Raw genomic sequence first — 18,828 nt, forward strand, 5'->3', positions numbered from 1 at the left:
AAATGCACCATTTTAACAGCCAAGTCATAGTTAAATAGCCCATTTGGCGGGTCTTAATGTCCCCTTCATGAACTGGGTGGTACGTACGTTCGTTCGTTATATAAGAGGCAGGAATCGTGGCGGTGAAGGAGAAAGTGGGAGAAAGTAGGATCCCGAAGGACTCAAAGTATTGATGATGATATCATCATCACCATCTCCGTTCGAGATATAGGACGCTGCTGCTGATGTGCCACGTTTTAGGCACACACTGCATTCAGCCGCAGATCCCGACAAGGATTTATGGGTTTGGTTGATGGAATAATAAACTGAATGGATAAATTCAAGCAGTACGTAGATATCTACGTCGTACGTATCGGTATCGGCGGACTATATTATTCGTGACGGACGAGTGACGACTTAAGAACAGGAGGAGTAAAGTAATGAAGCATTTGACAAGCATTGGAAAGAATAATAATGCCAAACAACTACTACATGGCGCAGGGTATAAATAATGCATACATGTAAAAGTACGAATTCATGTACGCCCAAAATATAATGACCTCTCTTGTTTCTACTGTCTGCATGGCCAGTTGAAGTGCATACCGACGTGTAATAATGAGTCGGCCATAAATTATGCCAATCAATCAATACGGAAATTAGTAACATTTTCTTGTTTTTTTTTGTCTCTACAGGAGGAGGAGGAGGAGGAACAGGGGTGGAAGTGATATATTTCCGAGGCCTTCCGCAATTCACAATTCCTCTGCCTTCTCGTAGAGAGAGATGCCGATTCATCGTGAAGCCACTTACAAATTCGGTATGGACATATAATTTGCGAACCTTCAAGCTTAAAATATCTCGAATTAATTCAGGAACATCATTAATTATGTTTTGTAGGTGGGGGATTTACTCAACATGATAAAACACGAGGACAGAGGAGTTGATCGGATCAGCTTTCTCTCCACGGGTACGAAATGTATATATATCTAAAGAAACTGGGTCCCATTAGAAATCGATTAGCTATACAAGCATGTAACAAGAAAATTTCTCTATTTCTTAGACGGCATTAGGATAGCTTCTGCCAATACGATTGAAATGCTCATGGAACACGACTTTGACATGGTAATAAACGACGATGTCTACCACGTCGTGACTCCACCACAGGAAAAGCCTACACAAGTAATTGGGAAATTGGCCAAAAAATAGTGACTTGGTTCAAACACAACACTAATTCCTGGTATTATTTGTTCTTGTAGGAAGACTTGACACGCCTCTCCTCCGTTCGAAACTTGGTGGGTCAGTTGTACGGTGCCCTGAATGTGGATGAACATCAACTTCGAACAGAACGGGAAATGACAATGGAGTTGGAAAGATTAAAAGGTTTACTTTTTCCACTCGAGGAGAAGAGGGAACAACTGAACGAACTTTCCCTTAAACGTACGAATACCATGACTTGGGTGGGGCTTGGTTTAATGTCCGTCCAGTTTGGTATCCTAGCAAGACTCACGTGGTGGGAGTACTCGTGGGATATCATGTAAATTGTGCAATCTTGTTAAATAATAAATTCAGAGTATTATATAACTTGATGTCGCCCATATTTCAGGGAGCCGGTCACCTACTTTGTAACTTATGGCACTGCCATATTATGCTATGCCTACTTTGTCCTTACCAAGCAGGAGTATGTCCTCCCACAAGTGACCGACCGACAGTACCTCATCTCCTTTCACAAAGGGGCTAAAAAAGTAGGAGACCAATATAAATATCTAAGAGTGATAAACATGAATTGTTTATTAATTATTCGTGAATTATTCCCAGGTGGGCCTTGACGTAAACAAGTATAACCAACTTCGCGATAAGATCCACAAAATTGAGACTGATCTTAACCGACTCCGAGACCCATTGGCACTTCATCTTCCTTTAAGGACGAGGCTGTCTTCAGACCAAGATGGAGATTTTCTTATAAGAGATCCACCCACGGCGAACTCCATAGTGTCCAAAGCTACGGCAAAATTATCACAAATGTTTTCAAAGAAGGGCTCCTCGTCGTCATCCTCTAGTTAAAGGTGGGGGTGGATTAAGTGGCCAATTATTAAGAAAGACAATGAAGATATTACTTAAAAGTTAGTTAGTTAGTTAACTAACTAACTACTACTGATATACCTACATACATAACAAATACTTACTTTAGCGTGTACTTTCTTTCTAACTCAACAAAATCTGACAATGTTGATGAGCAAATCCATGAATCAAACAAAGTCTTTTTACTGTTTGGAGTTTATACAACTCGCTCTCTTTCTCCTTCTTGTATTGAATGTGTCTCTCTGATAAGCCAGATTCAGGCCTTAATTAATAATTAATTGTGATTTTCTATTATTATTATACATTATTTTTTATAAACATATTTAGAAACAAGATTGTAAAATAGTTTGCAGTTTGTTAAACAAGAGAAATCGAAGCAGGCTCAATAAGTTAAATTCAATCAGAAAACGTTATCTGTGTGAGTTTGTATTGTATTCAATTTATCCGGTCTATAGTCACGAAATTCTTATAATTATACAACATTGTTGAAAAATTGTTTATTACATAAATGCCGTTCGAATTTCTACATTAATTGTGATCCCGGTAATTATGCAAAAGTGGTGCGAATCAAAATCAACCAAAATTCCTACGTAAACCTACCAAATAACAATAATAATACACAACTATCCATTGTAAAAAAAATAGTTCCAAATTAGGTGTTAGAAATTTAGAACCTGTTAAATAATTTAGGGCAGCATTTTCATAATGACAAAACAACCTTCTTCCTCCTCTTTCTCCTCTTTCTCTAAAAATACTATGTATCTAATCTGACTTACTTATCTGTATTTAGCAATCAAAACTTACAAATCAGTACATAATCGCAAAAACCGCATATTCAAAACTTTGTTACAACTAAAACCAAATCAGAAGGATGCATACTTAATAAACTGTTTTCAGGACTTTCCATTTTTCCATCACTAATAAGTAATAATCAATTGATTGATGTTTAAAATGCAGATATTTTATGGACAGATTTCTGACTCTACTTGCTAATCGGTATTACTACTCTGATAATTATTACGTGTATGTACTTACATTACAGCAGCGTGTACTTAAACAGAAGAAAACATGTTCAACAGCATTTACGCTATAAAAATATACTTAACTATCTCTATCTAACAGGAAATGTAAGCTATGTATTACAACAAAAAACTCCATATTTCAAGCAATGTACTTAACTTACAAGTATTATCTTGCGGGTGTGTGTACTACTACTAAATGCATACGCGTTGTTATCACATCCAGCTTAAGAATTAATAGTGATAATAATAATCACGTGTAAAATCAAATGTCTGATTAATTATTTTGATGAAATTTAGCCAGTCTTATAAGTTATTGATTATAGTTATTGGTTAATTAGTTAGTTACTTAATCGATTAAGTGGGGTGTGAAAAAAATGACAGCCAGGATTATCATTAAGAAGAGGAAAGGGGGGAAAAGAGAAAGTTAAAACTTGTTGTATTGGAGAAAATGTGATTTTTGTGTGAGGTGCTGATTGATGCCGACCTTAAAAGACGTTCGTTGTTATTTATTGAGCTTATGTCGTCGTATATGTATTTTATAACTCATAAGTAGAGGAGAAATGGGAGAACAAATTATTGCATCTTATTAAAATATCTCGTTCAACTTATGAAATAAAGAATCAATCAATAAAAGAGGAGAAAATCGTGGTCTCAATTTATTTTTCTGCATATTACGGTAAACATGCATATACATACAACATATGCAGTGATTTTTGAAATGTATATACTACCTCGACTGGAAGACATCCTAGAATTAGTGCAACATTCTTCTTGGATAATTACAATTCATTGACATTTATTAGATTAAACTGCATTTTAAGAATTATTATTATTCAACGAATTGCCCTTTTGAACTTAATTTGTAAATAAATAAATTATATTTTATTAGATATTTATATATTATATATTATTAGATTAAATATTAACTGTCAAGCAATCATTGGATAAGGTATAATCCACTCCAAGGAAACACCCTTTTAGTAATCATGTGGACTTTCCTGTAATTTTGGACCTTGGACCAAGACTATCTACATAGTTGAATGGGGGCCATGCCACGAAAAACGGTATCGAACTGCGTCACCCTACTGGTCACCGTCCACTTTTTGAATGTGGAAAGTGCAACTGGTATAATATTCAAAATATGTACATATGCATGTGATCCATATATCATACACTCTTATTATCCATCATTTGAATGATAACAGTGGTGAATCGATGTTACTCCTGCAAACAAGGATGTGACAATCCAGCCGGATATCTGCAAGATTGTCCAGAACACAGTCCAAATGCGTGGAGTGAGCTATCTACTAACAAGTTTTACACAATAAACTCTTTTCTAAGATCAGAGCTGTTTTAGAAATTGACAATGACACGGATAAACCGACCAAGGGCTGTTTTCAATATCACTTAAACGAAAGTCTCGTCCAGGAATATTTGGTGTCTCCGGAGAACACGGATATCACGAAGCACGACATGAAACACTTCAAACTTCCAAAGGTCATTATGCAAATTCTGCCCTAAACTATGTAACAGGTAGTAAATTTCTGACACCTTTAGGAGTTTAGAAGTTGCGGTTTTAAGGGGGACGATCCTAAAAGTACATTTAACATGTATCACAATAATCTCTGTCCCGATCCTAAATTTGTTTGTTCCTTCTGTGACAAGGAAGATGGGTGTAATACGAATAAGGAAATGACGAATAAGGTGACACGTGTGATGACAAGTCTCATAAAATTTATGCCAATTTGGAGCATTAATTTATGTTTGAATAAACTTATGTTTTTCTAAAAGTATTTTGAAGGAATTATGAATTTCATAAACTGTTTTTAGGACTTCCATTTTTCCATTACTAACAAGGAATCAATTAATTAATGTTTAAAATGCATTTTATGGACAGATTTCTGACTCTACTTGCTAATCGGTATTACTACTCTGATAATTATATGTGTACATATGTACTTACATTTCGTACTTACAATACGTATAAAGAAATGCGTAGAGAAGGGCGATAACCTATGAAGTTTGCTTGTAGATTTTGAACTTTTTCAGAGCATCGATTACATCTTGAAACTCCATTAGAGTTTTCCATGCTCCAATAAGGGGCTCTAAAGCATCCTCTGAATTGATAATAGCATAACATAAATATACGTATTTGATTATGTTGCATTTATTACTTCATATCTTACTTTGAGCTCTGTCTGAAGAATTTTCAAGAAATATAGTGTCTAAACTTGTTATGTCGCCATTTCTATTATATTTCTCAATCTCTTTCAGTTTTGGATGAGCTGGCACCAGAGCTATAATATAAATAGCAAAATGTTCTCAGTTGAAAATTTTAAATGCAGGTTATGGAATGTGTGGTCTGCATAATTCTTAAAATACCTCGTAACTCTATCATCAAGTCCTCTCGCACTTTTTCCACCTCTTTCTTTTCGTCATTAATCAGATCTGCATATGCTGTACGAAAATGAATGTTGTACGAAAATACACTTTTTATAAAACTTTTTTATAACAATGGTTACTTACACGTCATCATACGCACGGCTTTGTCCTGTAGACGTTCTAACCTCTCGCTGCTCATCGTTAATTGCTCGACTTCAAAGGTCTGCAGAAACACAACTATACTCGTAAAATGCTTTTGAACGACTAAATGTCATTTTATCTCGGTTTGCAGAAATTGTGATAATGAATTTTGCATTATCGAATTACCATTGGCATTGGAAGATGTTCCAATGAAGCAACCTGGTCATCGTCTTTTCTAGTCAGACACATTTTGAGATTCGAGATACCAACAATATCTGAATAAGTACGAAACTGTACTCTCCAAAGAGCATTCATCGACTGCTGAACCCCGACAAAATATGCAGGTGTCACCTCACGAAAATTTATTTTTGTAACATGACAAAAGCATTTCATTGGTCTACACATATTTCAGTTTGCCGTTATTGTTCTCGAAAGGGTTTTACCCTTTGTTTTATTTTTACTCCCTTTCCGAGTTTTAAAATTCAGGGCCCAGACTATATTCATAAACTGCATGCACTATGAAATATATTACTTTAGCCCCGAGCATCTAAGAATTTCAGTCATTCGAAAATATACATAAATACCAGGGTGCATAAATACATATATGCACGTCGAAGCAAATTTTGTATACAAGCAAATTTATCCAGGTTACATGCATATGTACCAGCAATCCCCTTGTGCATAACTACAAATACACGCATTCTGTTTGAATAAATACTTTTTGGAGATAACAGACAAATATGATATTTTGATATATGATACGAGTTGCAGATACATATGAGAAAGTTGTACCGACCGAATAGAGAAATTATGTGGATTGGATTTTGCATTTTATTCTTCCAAGTAATATAAAATTTTAGGACGACAATCGACATCTACAATGTATGTAATGATCATGAAATTGTTGGCAAACGATATGTACAAATTACCTCTAACATTTTATTCATCTATAAATACAGAATTATTTTATGCATATGAAATCAAGCAATAGTTTTGTGACGTTTTTCAATCCACGCTTTAATTTCCGGAAGTGCATGGATCCGTTCCTTATGCGCTTTCAGGGCAGGAAATCCATTCGAAAACCCGACGTATAAATCGGATTCATTTGGTCGTGGATATCCTGGAGGCATAATAGGTTCATCGCCTTCCTGTTGGGAAATTAGAAAAAAATATCAAATCTGAAAGCAGAAATTTATTCCTTTCCCAATCATAATTTACCATAGGATCATCAAAGACACTGACAAAATGGGCCAACCAGAAGTCCGCATGGGTTAATTTGTTCCCAAGAATGTACGGACCCTGAGACTCAACCAGGACACGATTCCACGTCGTATAAGCCGCAGATAAACGTCCATCGACCAACATGCGGTTGGCCTTTTTCCGTTCGGGATCTTTTTCGAAAATTAGATACATCCGCCACCCTGACACAAATTAAAGAAAACTATTGCAAATATTTTTCAATGATTTGATCAATATGCAAATTATCTCACAAATGAACAGGTCAAAAACTTGACTAATAATTTCGTCCAGTTTGGCATCTTCTCGAATATTGTCGCCAGTCAAGTTGAATTGCTTTGCCAGATATCGAGAAATCGCCTGAGATTGGCCGAGTTCCGGTTTCCCGTCCTCGTACAAGACGGGGACCTGACCCACGGTGCTGAAGTAGTCTAAACAGAATAAAATAAGTGATAATTGTCATTTGGTTCTGGCAATTAATTATTTTAAATGCATTTCAAATGCATGCAAATCATGATGAGAGTAAGCTTTTAGTTACTTTGTTTCGTTTTTGCAAACCAAGTCGGATAATCCCAGGGGATTCTTTCATCCACAAATTCAACTCCAGCGTAGTTGAACAACCACCGGATTGGTTCTGGAAATTGGAAAATGTTAATTATCTTCTTGGGAATTAAAATAACTGTAGAATTAACCAACCTCCCAACGCTCTCACGTCAAAGTAAACCAAGCGATATTTTGGGGTCGACATTTTGTAAAAGAAAGTTTCAAAAAGAGTTAATGTTCTGGTGGTGATGGGTTCAGAGAGAATGAAGGAAATCTTTCCAGTTTCATGTATTTATGCAAATCTGGTTGGAGGTGTGTTGCTAATGATGGGTTTTATCGGTCGGGTCCAGTCCAATCATATAATGGGTGGAACATACATATCTAGATACACGAGCGTAAAAAGCTGTAACGTCAAGGTCACTTGCATCATTTAGTGTAGATCTCGTGAAAATAACAGTGTTTTTTCGTACTTTGACCATTGAGAATATGACTTGCATATATGCGTAAAGTGGTAAAAATAATGTGTCTCTTCAGTGATACAGAATGGTTCGACTATGTAAATGGCAAACTAAATTCATGCATTTATTTATATCTACGAGATCAGTCAGGATTGGACTGGAGTTCGAAAAGGCAACAAAAAATGTATTGATTTTTGTCACATGCTGTTGTTTTGCATATAATGCTTTTAAATAAAATTTGCCATTACAATTATTTATCGATCAATTAAACTGAATTATTACGAAGCAAAAGTTGTGTATAAACCAATTTTCTACTTTCCATTTATCCCACCTCTCTGGCACATTTTAGATTTTATTCCATATTACAACAATGCAATGTGGGGCATGATCTTATTTAGATGCATGCATGACACCGCATTAATGAGCAGCATTTAGTAGGTATATGGATTGCATGCATTTTCACAAATTTGGTCGAATTTCAGTCAGACAGGAATTTATACGCCACAAGGCCAATGACGCCAATGATCACGACATCCAGGAGGAGAAATTGCCTACAAATTAAGTCCGACATCATCTCTCTCGCTCTACTCCGCCCGTCATAGATAATTCTCATCCTCATAAAATGAAATTCGCTCAAAGCAATACAACATTCCAAGTCAAGCTTTATGCACTTTGTTTATCCAACCTGAATTTTACCCCGTTTTAGTTTCCACTTTGTCCAGAAGACTGCTGTATTCTACGCAATCTGGACTGGCTTCTATCTCCTCGAAGCCCCACAAACTCCTCTGGAGAATCGATACTGAGAGACCTTGAATTTGAAGTTGACTCACTAACTCACCGAATACGATGAGAGACCACATCACCAAAAGCAATCCAGTCTCCAGGCTTTTAACAAGTCTGCTTCCTCCTCCTACGCAAAAAGCAGTTTTATCATTGCACGAATTATAAATACGTCTTCTTACATCTCGTCGCTAACTCGAAATTACCAAGCAAACCAACCCACCAAGTGAGAGCTATTCATCTCATCTCCCTTTCAACGAACGAGGGGGATTTTATTTAATGGTATTACGATACCAACATACCATACAAGGCATATATATCTCTGGTAATCTGACAAAAGTTACAGTCGTTCGTGTAGCTCACATAGGTTGACGTGGTTCATTAAGTTCCTACATAAGTTGTGGTGGATACATGTTACGTTTGCCGTATTGTAAGGAAGAGGCAGGAGAAAAATTCTGACCTGGTTGGTGGTTTGGTCTGGTAACAAAAGAGAAGTGCTGTTCAGTTTGGTGAAAGATACGGTTACAGAAACATCACAGAAAGGTAATTCCATTAAAGTGATAGTAATATTAGCAAAATTTTATATTTTTATGAATGAGTTCAAAATTTTTATTATTTAGTGGCGTTTTGATCACGCATTTTTATACGGACAACTTGTTGCATATTTAATTACATAATTTTTCTTCTTAAATTTTTTTCAGCTCGAGAAAAAACAGTGTAGATTCAGAAAAATACGAGAAATTTCGACAAAGCAAAATGCCTAACTGTCCCAAGTGTGAGAAACCTGTGTATTTCGGTAAGTCACAAATTTGTTACAGTTTTTCATTGAATTATAATCTGTACACTAATCATTAGTCGTGCAAGGAAAAACCTTCCACTGTAAGGTTTAGTTAGGTTATTTATTTCTGTGTATGCGTTTCATTCGTTGGTTGCATTTAGAGTGGTTTGGTTGTCCGTTAACATGATGAAATGAAAACCATACAAATTCATTGATCCTACTGCTGCCTTGGTTCAACCCTTGGAGCCAGCAGTGTCAATAATATTCATGCCATTCAATTATAAATAATTCTCTAAAATCCTGTACTTGAATGCATACATACTCGACAAGCAAACAAGACAAGGTTTTTTTATCTGGAGTAGCAGAAAATACAAAGATATGTGACCTTTATGTACTTGCATCAATTTCAATTTGCCCACTCGCTAAAAAAATTAGAGTAATTATCACAATACTGTTTCATGGCAAAGTCTAGTTTGTGGTTTAATATGTACCCTCACGCTAAAGTTTAGAGTCTAAACCCTAAATTAAACTGAATGACATCTTAATTTCGTCAATTAACACGTACTCGTCAAACCAGAGAGTCCATTATTATTGTGGCAACAACTTGATCCACGTCGACTCAAAGATGAATTAATCACTCTCAAAAATAGATTTGACTCAAGTTAGCAAACTTACAAAGTTGACATGAAAAGAAAAGTGTTTGCTGTACTTATGTGTTACTCGTCTACCTAAAATGTGTATGTGCTCAGTGACATAAGCCCAGTTTCGTCATGGTCATCATGCTATAGTATTGTCCATCACGTAACAAAATCATTGTGAAGCTTTACTAAGATTAGAGTGGGTCATATATGTATCTTCCATAGTAAATTTTGAATTAAAATTGATCCTGTGCACAATCATCAGTCAGTTGAATTGAAGGGTGTGGGTTGCATCTGTCAATGGAAAAATAGAAAAATATAATATGTAGAAGCAGGTCTTGGTCCACTATATAATATTTTTTGGTATCGCGCAATCCAACCATTCTTTTTAACATTTTAAAGTCAGTCAAGCTTAGAAAATATTGCGAGTCATCTCTATTATGGTGTTACAGTATTAAATATTGTGTCATGTTTGCTGCGAGAGATGAATGAATAGGTAGACACAAAAATAATAATATAAATAAATAAGTTGTGTGTGGAAATTTAGCCCAAATTAACTGGGCGTTATTGCATTTTTCGTAATATACACGTTTGTACTTATGTTGGGTCGGATAGATTTCAAAGGAGTTTTAATGTATTAATTTAAAATTCGCTAATTGCATTTCATTTAGAATGTGACGATATTATGCAAATAATTAGTTAGTTGTACGTATAGCCTGCATTAATTTTAATTTGCTTTTGCTCCGCAATATTGCAGCATCACTTTATTTTTTGAGAAACACGTTGCAAATTCAAGCGTGACATTCAATCCGGTACTCGCGACTGCATAAACATGAAATGTAAGTAATCTGTTCGAAGCTATTGTGCGGCCCATGTTATTCGTAAACGTATCTCTTTTACGGTGATGGAAAGATACAAAATTTAATAATACGTAGTCGTGTGATACATAATAAAGTTTCGCACATTCTGGAACATTTGTGGTTTGGTTAGGGTTGGTCTGACTAAAATTGCTATTTACGAGAGCCACCTCGTCTGTTAAGCAGATCTGTAAAATTCTGTAATCTTTGGATGAAAATGAGTGCACATGTTAACAAAATGTGTACCTAAGTACTTGACTGGCTTGCTTAGGGTGGAAATGATATCATCAAGATTATGAAGGGAGAAGACCGTTGGTGTTTTGTTGGACATGCTTAAGGTTGGAAGGGAGGGATGGAAGTTTCATGTGGTGATGTCATGAAAATATATGGAAATTTTTAAACAAGGTGGTTAAATAAAATCGTTTGTAGGAGGGGAAAAATTTGCAAGGAATTGCGCCGATTCTTGAATTTTGACATATTTTAGTTAATATTTTACGAAGTTTAGATCACTTTGGCAGAAACGAAGAGTTTTGAAGATCAAAAGTTATCATCCTTGCTATAAATCATTAAATACCTTATTAAACGATTAAATGGTATTTTTATTTAAGAGATTTATTGCTAAGTCGAAGGAGAATTATTTTTCACAAAGGAAGGGAAAACGATTAAATTTCAGTTTTTCAGAAGCAATGCAAAGCAAAAATATTTACAACAATTGGATGACTTATTTCTTTTACAAGGGTATCAAGCTACTTTTTTATCCTAGTCGTTTCGCTATCTTGCCGAAAATATTATTATTATTACCTCATTTCGCTTCGGTTATAACAAATAACACATAAAAATGAGCAATTATGACAAAGCAACCATTAATGAAGAGACATTAGGTAATTTTTATTGCTCATTCATCGCAAGGTGTAAATGATCTCGTGCATGATTTGTTTTTAGTCATAGTTAAAAGGTTGCTTGCTGATTACATACTTTCCGGTCGGAGGCGATAAGCTAGACACATATTTACCTTTAGATTTAAGTTATCTATGAAAGTAAAGGTGCATTTTGAGTCTCCTACAGATTAAAGAGTGGTCGGTCCCTCTAAGGGAAAAAACGTGTCGTACATTTTTCTGACATAAGCACTATATGGACCGTTACTTGAGTGGACTAATTACTAATTAGTAAAATATGCATACATAAATATGACGAGATATTTGCTGAGATCGGGTTCGACTTCATCCGCCCACATTACAGAAAGGTGAAAACTTGTTGACATTGTTCACATCCCAATTTTTTAATACTCTTACAAGGAGGAGTAAAGCTCTATCTGAATTGAATTTACAAAATATACAAAGTTTCCAACATAACCAAATTGACTTTAAACTTTTCCAAAATGGAAGTGTAATTTTTGTTTACGAATTATTTTTCTACGTCGGTCAACCCATCAGTCAACCAAATATTGGTTCAGACCTTAAAAGGGGAAAGGACGCGGACATTCTATGCCCACTCCCGCATTTAATTAGACTGCGACTGAATGCCTGTAGATCCATAAACAATGCGAGAAAGAAAGAAACAATGGACACAATGTAATGATGAGATTGCTAAATGATAGCACTGCATTTGACAGTATCCATCACGTAGGTAATGTAATGGAGTGGACTTATGTACCATTTTTCATGGCATTCATTCATGCGCCAAGCTATTATTTATCAAGGAATGTCTTTGGAATATCTTGATAACTGAAAGTCGTAGTAAAAATAAATTGGAATCCGGGTGACGCGAGTATGATGAGAATTTTGATTCAAAGATCAATACACCCAAAGTTGAATTGGGTTCAAGTTTAGTTTAGTGAGGATAATAAATAAATAAAAAGTTACAGCGAATGTAAGGAAGGGGTGAAACCAAGGGATTTTGGCCAGAGGATTTTGACCTTATGACCTGGCGTCATAACCTTTTGACCTGTAACCCCCAAATTCTGATCAGTTCTCACAATGAGTGTATTTCTCAAGTTTCAACAGACAGACAGACTGTCGGACGGACGGACATAACGATCTTATAATATAAATCATACGCATCTGCTAACTAACCAACCAACTTAGAATTATGATTTCATGATTGATTGACAATGAGAGAAACATTGTCAAGTTTTGTTTCACTTTTCCTTAAATTAGTCACTCTAAAATGGAAATTACATATTTTACATTTTAGATTATTAATGAGATGAGTATTGAGTGTTATTTTAATTTTGCAGCTGAGCGAAAGTCATCCCTCGGCAAGGATTGGCATTCCGCATGTTTGAGGTAATTATAATTTTATGGAAATTATGTATGCCTTGCAGAATTTTGCACATTTTCTTAAACTGCTTTTTACCATTTAAGATGCGAGCGGTGCAATAAAACTTTAACACCGGGATCCCACGGTAAAGAAAGAAAAGAGAATTTATAATAAATTAAATTAAAATTAATGATTTCTTGCTTAATCCATTAATTTTTAAAATCCGAATATGTAGCTGAGCACGATAACAAACCTTACTGCAATCGACCATGCTACGCGGTCCTATTCGGTCCCACAGGTAATCAAAATTACAAAAAAATGATACCTATCAAAATGATTAGTTTCAAAATTTGAATTTTTTTGAAATTTCATTTTATTCAGGATACGGTCGTGGCGGTGTGGCTGAAAGTTTCGTGTACAACAGCTCCCCCTCAGCCAACGCTCCCCCAGCTGCGCCACAAGTCGTGGCACAAGCACAGCCACAAGCCACCAACTAAAACATGATTAAAAAACAGCAAAATTCGAAATTATTAATCCGTTTAGCTTTTCAGTTAGACACTTTCTCTCTCTCTCTTTGTTGTTGTACAGTATTATAAATATCTAAATGTTTCTCGATAAGTACATACATACGTTATCTAATTACTTATATAGATAAGTAATCCTAACTACAACATGGATATCGGGCCGGGCGGGTTATCACTTAGCGGGTAGTATATCACATCATTCTCGTAAATATTTACATACATGTATCTCTAACGTTCCATTCCATTTATCAACGACTGGAAATTGCATTTCGTATTATCAAACATTTCATTCTTCTCTTGTCGTCATTCCAAGATGAAATTCTCTTACCACCTTGAATAATATTCTAGTTTGTTGTATGCATTTTATATAATTTTTTCACACCACTAAACAAGCGCGGTTGACCACTTATCAAGAAAAAAGAAGGCTATAAAATAATTGAAAAATACAATAAAATCTTGGCTCAGGCGCAGGCACGAACGATGATAATATCCTCGAGTGGTGTTACTCTTGTTGTGGAGAAAGATCAGAAAACCAGTAATTCAAGTGACCACATAGATACCTAAAAGTTATTCCTTTAATAATAATGACAATGGACAAGCAGGCAGGTAGGATTCGATAGATAGTTGATTTATTTAATGGGCGGTATCCACCATGTAGCCATAAGGTTGCCATTTATTATCTATTATCATTGCTTGAGCTGTTACACAACGATGAGAAGACGGGTATGCAACCGGTTAATCGATAAGTTGTTCTTGAATTGTTGAAATGAAAATGAAGATCAGGTCCATCATTCAATTTCCTGTCTTTTTTTCTTCTCGCAATGATAATAACATCCTTCCTTCCTGCACAGCTATCTATCTTGTTAGCCAGGAATGTTCATTCTGTGGTGAAGAGATCAAGGAATTCAATCAATTTATCAAGTTATGATTGAAAAAAGAAATTGTAGAAATGAGTGTAATTGCGAAACGCAAGCAGCTTGTTGGAAGGTAATTACTTATTATTATCCTTCTTGCTACAAATGATTGATCTTGATTTGCCACAAAAAAATCCATTTAGCATTAATAATTCTTTATTATAAGTGCCGGTAGTTGTGAGTGAGAGAGGGAAAAATGGTGGTTAATTAAATATTTTAAGGTTTTGTGTGTCTGCTAAAGAGAAAATTTAAGGATCTTTACTTGTCAAGTAGTTGACTTGTTAAATAGTTGATGCAAATTGTTATGGGACTCGTTGTATGAAATGGTAAATAATTATGACTAAATTCACTTTCTGTAGAAGTTGTTGAAATATTAAATCTTTTCGAGAAATCATTTTTAAATTACTAATTTATGCTGATTAGATGATGCCAACTGTCTTTGATACATGGTTGTTGAAAGGTTTGCTGTATTGTTATTGTTGTTTGGTAGAAATTTATTAGTGTTATTGTTGCAAAAGGTAAATGAAAGTAAGGGAACGAATGTGTCTTTATGAAATCAATCAATTGAACCAATTACCTGTAGTTTGATAACTTATACCTGAAAATGTTTATTGAATCGAAATTGAGATATTTTCATGAAATTTGGCCGACAGACTGATAAAAAACACTGAAATTATAATATTTTACCTCGTGTCATTTTAAATAAATATTTTTCTGGAAAAAATGTTAGAGAAATGTAATAGATTTAAATAATTACTCTCTCTCTCTATTCTCAAAGTGACAAATTAAAAGTACGTATCTAAATAACTTCTATTTAGCTAAAGTAATGGTCTAAACTGTTGTGAAATGAACATCAAGATTTGGATCCCATCACTGATTGTATGCAGGAATTTAAATAATGGTATGTACCATAATCAGTATATACATATTTAGTAAATGTAATTAGAGTTGTCATTAGATTAGTAATTAACATCATCATCCCTTTATAATGATAGTTTAGTGGTAGTACTACATCAACTGTATGAGTAATTATATTCCAATGAATAAAAATGGTGTGACGTAATAATCAAGCTGGTTAAGTATGAGAACGATTTTTTTTTATTTTGATATTTCTTATTCATTTATTCATCTGAGTTATCCATTGTTCGGGGTCTTACATCATTGTCCAAGTCTGGTTTGTTTCGATCGAAATTATAAAGAGGAATAATCTTGATGACGGTAAATTGCAGAATTTTAGAGAAAGTGTCTTTTTTTAATACAGATCAATATTTTTGGATGACGGTTAATAAAAATTTAGTCTTTTAATTAAGTCCTTAAATCTTTTATTAAATCTTTTTATTATTCTAGAAAATAAATTACATAATCAGTTTACATTTTCATGAAAATGATTAAAGTTTATCACTTTTACATGCAACAATGATTTAGAATTGTGTTTCATACAAATATGTGATTTGTAAAATACCAGTCTCACAGTTCTCAATCTCACGTAAATACACAATATTATAGAATTTATACCAGGTGTAATTTGAGATTGAGACTTGAGTTGGTCGATGCAGGTTTCCATTTGATATTTAGCCACCATCTGCACCTCTTTAGCACAACTTGTCAAATCTCTTTGTTCACTGCAGCTCGCAACAGGAACAAATTCACTCTAGATGGATCCAACAATTTTGTTGAAAAAGATAAAGTGAGATGAAAATTAAATTTTAGCACATTCGGATTTTCTACAAATAATAAAATTGATAGAGTTAAGTGAACCTTAACTTTTTTTGCAAAATTCATTAAATTATAGACTTAATCAGATAATTGACGAGTAATATTTTTTACTAGTAAGGGCAATAAGTTCCAAGATTGATATAGTTTTACGATACAGCAAAACTGTTTAATTGCATTTATTTTCATATCATTTAATTGAAGCTATATCGAAGCCTGCACGTAAATTGATGACAAGTCCCACCCTCCTCCTGATGCATCCGTTCCAATATTAAAAAATGCGACAAAAGATAAACAGCAAACAATTATAACTGGCCGAGATTATACTTGCATTCAACTTCATCGAATCAGAAACTCACCCCATTTTAATAGCATATAAATACGTAAATATGTATGTATCTCTTTTTGGAGTGAAAAGATTGTTTGCATTGGGAGACAAAAAAAATCGAGAGATAAGCCCCCATTTTATCCGGACAGTTAAATACTGTAGTTGACAGTCTGTTCTGTTGGTGGTAAATAATTGATAAGTTTTATTGGGTTGATTATTATTCATGCGAAATAAATAAATTATTCGCAGTAAATTTACATACATCGTATAAATTTGCACGTTATACTTTTTGCAAATTATGGAAACAAACAGCGAAAAGTTTTATAAAGACATGATTTCCACGTGTGAATCAAGAATTTCTCAGTTATTGACATTTAGTAATTCCAGTACAATTTTAGAGGAGGATAAATCCTTCAGTTTTTCTATGGATCTCAGCCCTGGGAAAGAAATCGAGATAAACGAACTGATCGAGGCAAGGTCTCAGTTAGAGAAATGCAGAGATAAAGATTTACTGGCTGCGTTAAAGTAAGTGAAAAATATTCTATTTAAATAAATTGTGACAATTTTATTGACTCTTGTTTTTAACAGGGACGAATTCTGTAGACAATTAAGAACCCATGAATCCCTCAGGTTGGCAAAGGCAGTGATACCACCGTCCCAAATTGTGCCGTCATCGGAACATCATTATTTTAAAAGTCATGACGGAACGAGATTTTGTCACTTTGATGGACCGAGAATCGCCAGGGAATTGATTTTGGGTGGGATACCTAAATTGTTGTTGGCAGGTAATTTAGTCATTTTAATTTATGTAGACAATTTTGAATATTTTAGTGGATTCTATTTAACTGATCATAATTTAATACTTTTGCGACCATAATTAATACTTTTTCCCTAATACTCTCTCATCATTATGCAATCCAAGTTGGTCACGACCGAGAAAAAATTTTGCTTTGAGAGAAAAGCAAACTTGGTTGACCAGCAAAAGCTTCCAAGGCATTTGTGGTTGGCTAAGAATCGATGCAATTTTAAAGTTTTTTTAAATTTTTAAATTTTAAAGCGATCTTAACGTGTATTATCACTTCTGGAAAAATCGAGTACTTATGGACAACGAAATACTTTATTATGAGTAAAAGAAGTATTTCTGTAAAAGCATTTATGGTGGGGAGTAGTATTTATTAAATACTAAATTAATAGTATTTAATACTATATTAAATTATGATCAGTAAAACATTCCCCAAGACTTTAATTTTGAGAACAACTTCCAAAGTATGTTTCACCTTTTAGGACGGGATGATGCTCAAATGTGCCAATGGAATTTGGAAGAGGCAAAAATAGCTGAAGAATTAGGAGATGAAATTACCGAGAAAGATTTTAACACGGTGTGGTTCGCCCATGGGGGGTTTCCATATGTGAGGACGAATCGAAAAATACGAAGATTTCTGAGTTCCGCTATCAAAAAGTTACCCAGCTAATTGCGCGGAGAAAAAGTATTTTAAATCTGAGGCTTAAATGATATTAAACGATATTTTTTTTAATGATTAAATTCTCGATATTCATACATGCGAAATAATTAATTTAAATGTAACATTTCAAGTCCCAAAGTTATTTTTTGTAATATTTATGTTTAAGAATGCAACAGATTGAAGAATTGACAATTACATATTATGTAGAATATACAACGATAAATATATAAATTATGATTTAAAAACATTTTGTCAAACTCCGAATAATTCTTTAGATTTTCACCTCGACAATTTGACTCGACCTCAGTCAGTCAAAGCAATTAAGCCCACTACATTTTAATTTCCAGGAAAATCTAGTAGAAAACTTTGTCCTGTCTCCAGTCTCATCTTTCTTCTTCGTGCACATGGCAAACAAATTGACGGATACGAGACGGACGATGGACAAGTTTTGAGCCGTTCATGTCACGACAAGGACCCAGACTTCTTAAGTCATTGGATTTCTCCCCTATTTGAGAAAAACTACCCATTTGTTAGTTAGGTTCAAGGTGGATTTTGCCACCTTTGCTTACTTAATCAGCATAAGAGTTGAGTTTGTACAGTTAAGGAAGGTGCCTGGATTCTGCATTCCTCTCTTACCTGCCAAACCTGGCCTATTTAACTAATATTTATGAACGACCAACAACGGAGGACAGACCACCGTCACAAACCAAACATCAATCCTGCCTGCCTGCCTCGGA

The 18,828-nt window shown here is 34.6% G+C and overlaps 5 protein-coding genes across 8 annotated transcripts in view; 3 read left to right on the forward strand and 2 right to left on the reverse strand.

Annotated features, from left to right (window-relative positions):
* The window catches only part of LOC110845327 (calcium uniporter protein, mitochondrial), a 30,101-nt gene extending 26,386 nt beyond the window's left edge, over nt 1-3,715 (forward strand). For all 3 annotated transcript variants that reach the window (XM_035847547.1, XM_022091727.2, XM_022091726.2), the window contains 6 exons: nt 672-793; nt 874-943; nt 1,037-1,155; nt 1,233-1,510; nt 1,580-1,718; nt 1,792-3,715. In XM_035847547.1, the coding sequence (XP_035703440.1) occupies nt 672-793; nt 874-943; nt 1,037-1,155; nt 1,233-1,510; nt 1,580-1,718; nt 1,792-2,037 (974 nt within the window). In that variant the 3' untranslated portion in view covers nt 2,038-3,715. The remainder of the gene's footprint in view (nt 1-671; nt 794-873; nt 944-1,036; nt 1,156-1,232; nt 1,511-1,579; nt 1,719-1,791) is intronic.
* Nucleotides 3,706-5,923, reverse strand: LOC110845330. Of its 2 annotated transcripts, none has more exons than XM_022091732.2 (5): nt 5,787-5,923; nt 5,604-5,682; nt 5,460-5,525; nt 5,264-5,374; nt 3,706-5,194 (listed from the first exon to the last, which is right to left on the reverse strand). In XM_022091732.2, exons 1-5 carry the CDS (start codon nt 5,913-5,915, stop codon nt 5,091-5,093), a joined length of 489 nt encoding a protein of 162 aa, XP_021947424.2. In that variant the 5' UTR covers nt 5,916-5,923; the 3' UTR covers nt 3,706-5,090. The 2 variants fall into 2 exon arrangements, with proteins under 2 accessions (XP_021947424.2, XP_035703451.1); XM_035847558.1 differs by having other exon boundaries at nt 5,460-5,534; nt 5,787-5,920.
* Nucleotides 5,924-6,415: 492 nt separating this feature from the next.
* Nucleotides 6,416-7,737, reverse strand: LOC110845329 (glutathione S-transferase 1). The gene is made up of 5 exons (XM_022091730.2): nt 7,533-7,737; nt 7,375-7,470; nt 7,091-7,267; nt 6,819-7,021; nt 6,416-6,748 (listed from the first exon to the last, which is right to left on the reverse strand). The coding sequence occupies exons 1-5, from the start codon at nt 7,582-7,584 to the stop codon at nt 6,581-6,583; spliced, it is 696 nt and encodes a 231-aa protein (XP_021947422.1). The 5' UTR covers nt 7,585-7,737; the 3' UTR covers nt 6,416-6,580.
* A 944-nt stretch (nt 7,738-8,681) lies between these two features.
* On the forward strand, nt 8,682-15,657 carry LOC110843882 (cysteine-rich protein 1). The gene is made up of 6 exons (XM_022089938.2): nt 8,682-9,160; nt 9,319-9,413; nt 13,127-13,175; nt 13,254-13,294; nt 13,385-13,447; nt 13,531-15,657. Exons 2-6 carry the CDS (start codon nt 9,374-9,376, stop codon nt 13,644-13,646), a joined length of 309 nt encoding a protein of 102 aa, XP_021945630.1. The 5' UTR covers nt 8,682-9,160; nt 9,319-9,373; the 3' UTR covers nt 13,647-15,657.
* Nucleotides 15,658-16,886: 1,229 nt separating this feature from the next.
* On the forward strand, nt 16,887-18,338 carry LOC110844758 (myosin heavy chain 95F). The gene is made up of 3 exons (XM_022091039.2): nt 16,887-17,153; nt 17,217-17,413; nt 17,913-18,338. Exons 1-3 carry the CDS (start codon nt 16,927-16,929, stop codon nt 18,098-18,100), a joined length of 612 nt encoding a protein of 203 aa, XP_021946731.1. The 5' UTR covers nt 16,887-16,926; the 3' UTR covers nt 18,101-18,338.
* The last annotated feature ends 490 nt before the right edge of the window (nt 18,339-18,828 follow it).

Source organism: Folsomia candida, unplaced genomic scaffold (genome assembly GCF_002217175.1).
Source record: "Folsomia candida strain VU population unplaced genomic scaffold, ASM221717v1 Fcan01_Sc002, whole genome shotgun sequence".
In the NCBI taxonomy this organism is placed as follows: Eukaryota; Metazoa; Arthropoda; class Collembola; order Entomobryomorpha; family Isotomidae; genus Folsomia; species Folsomia candida.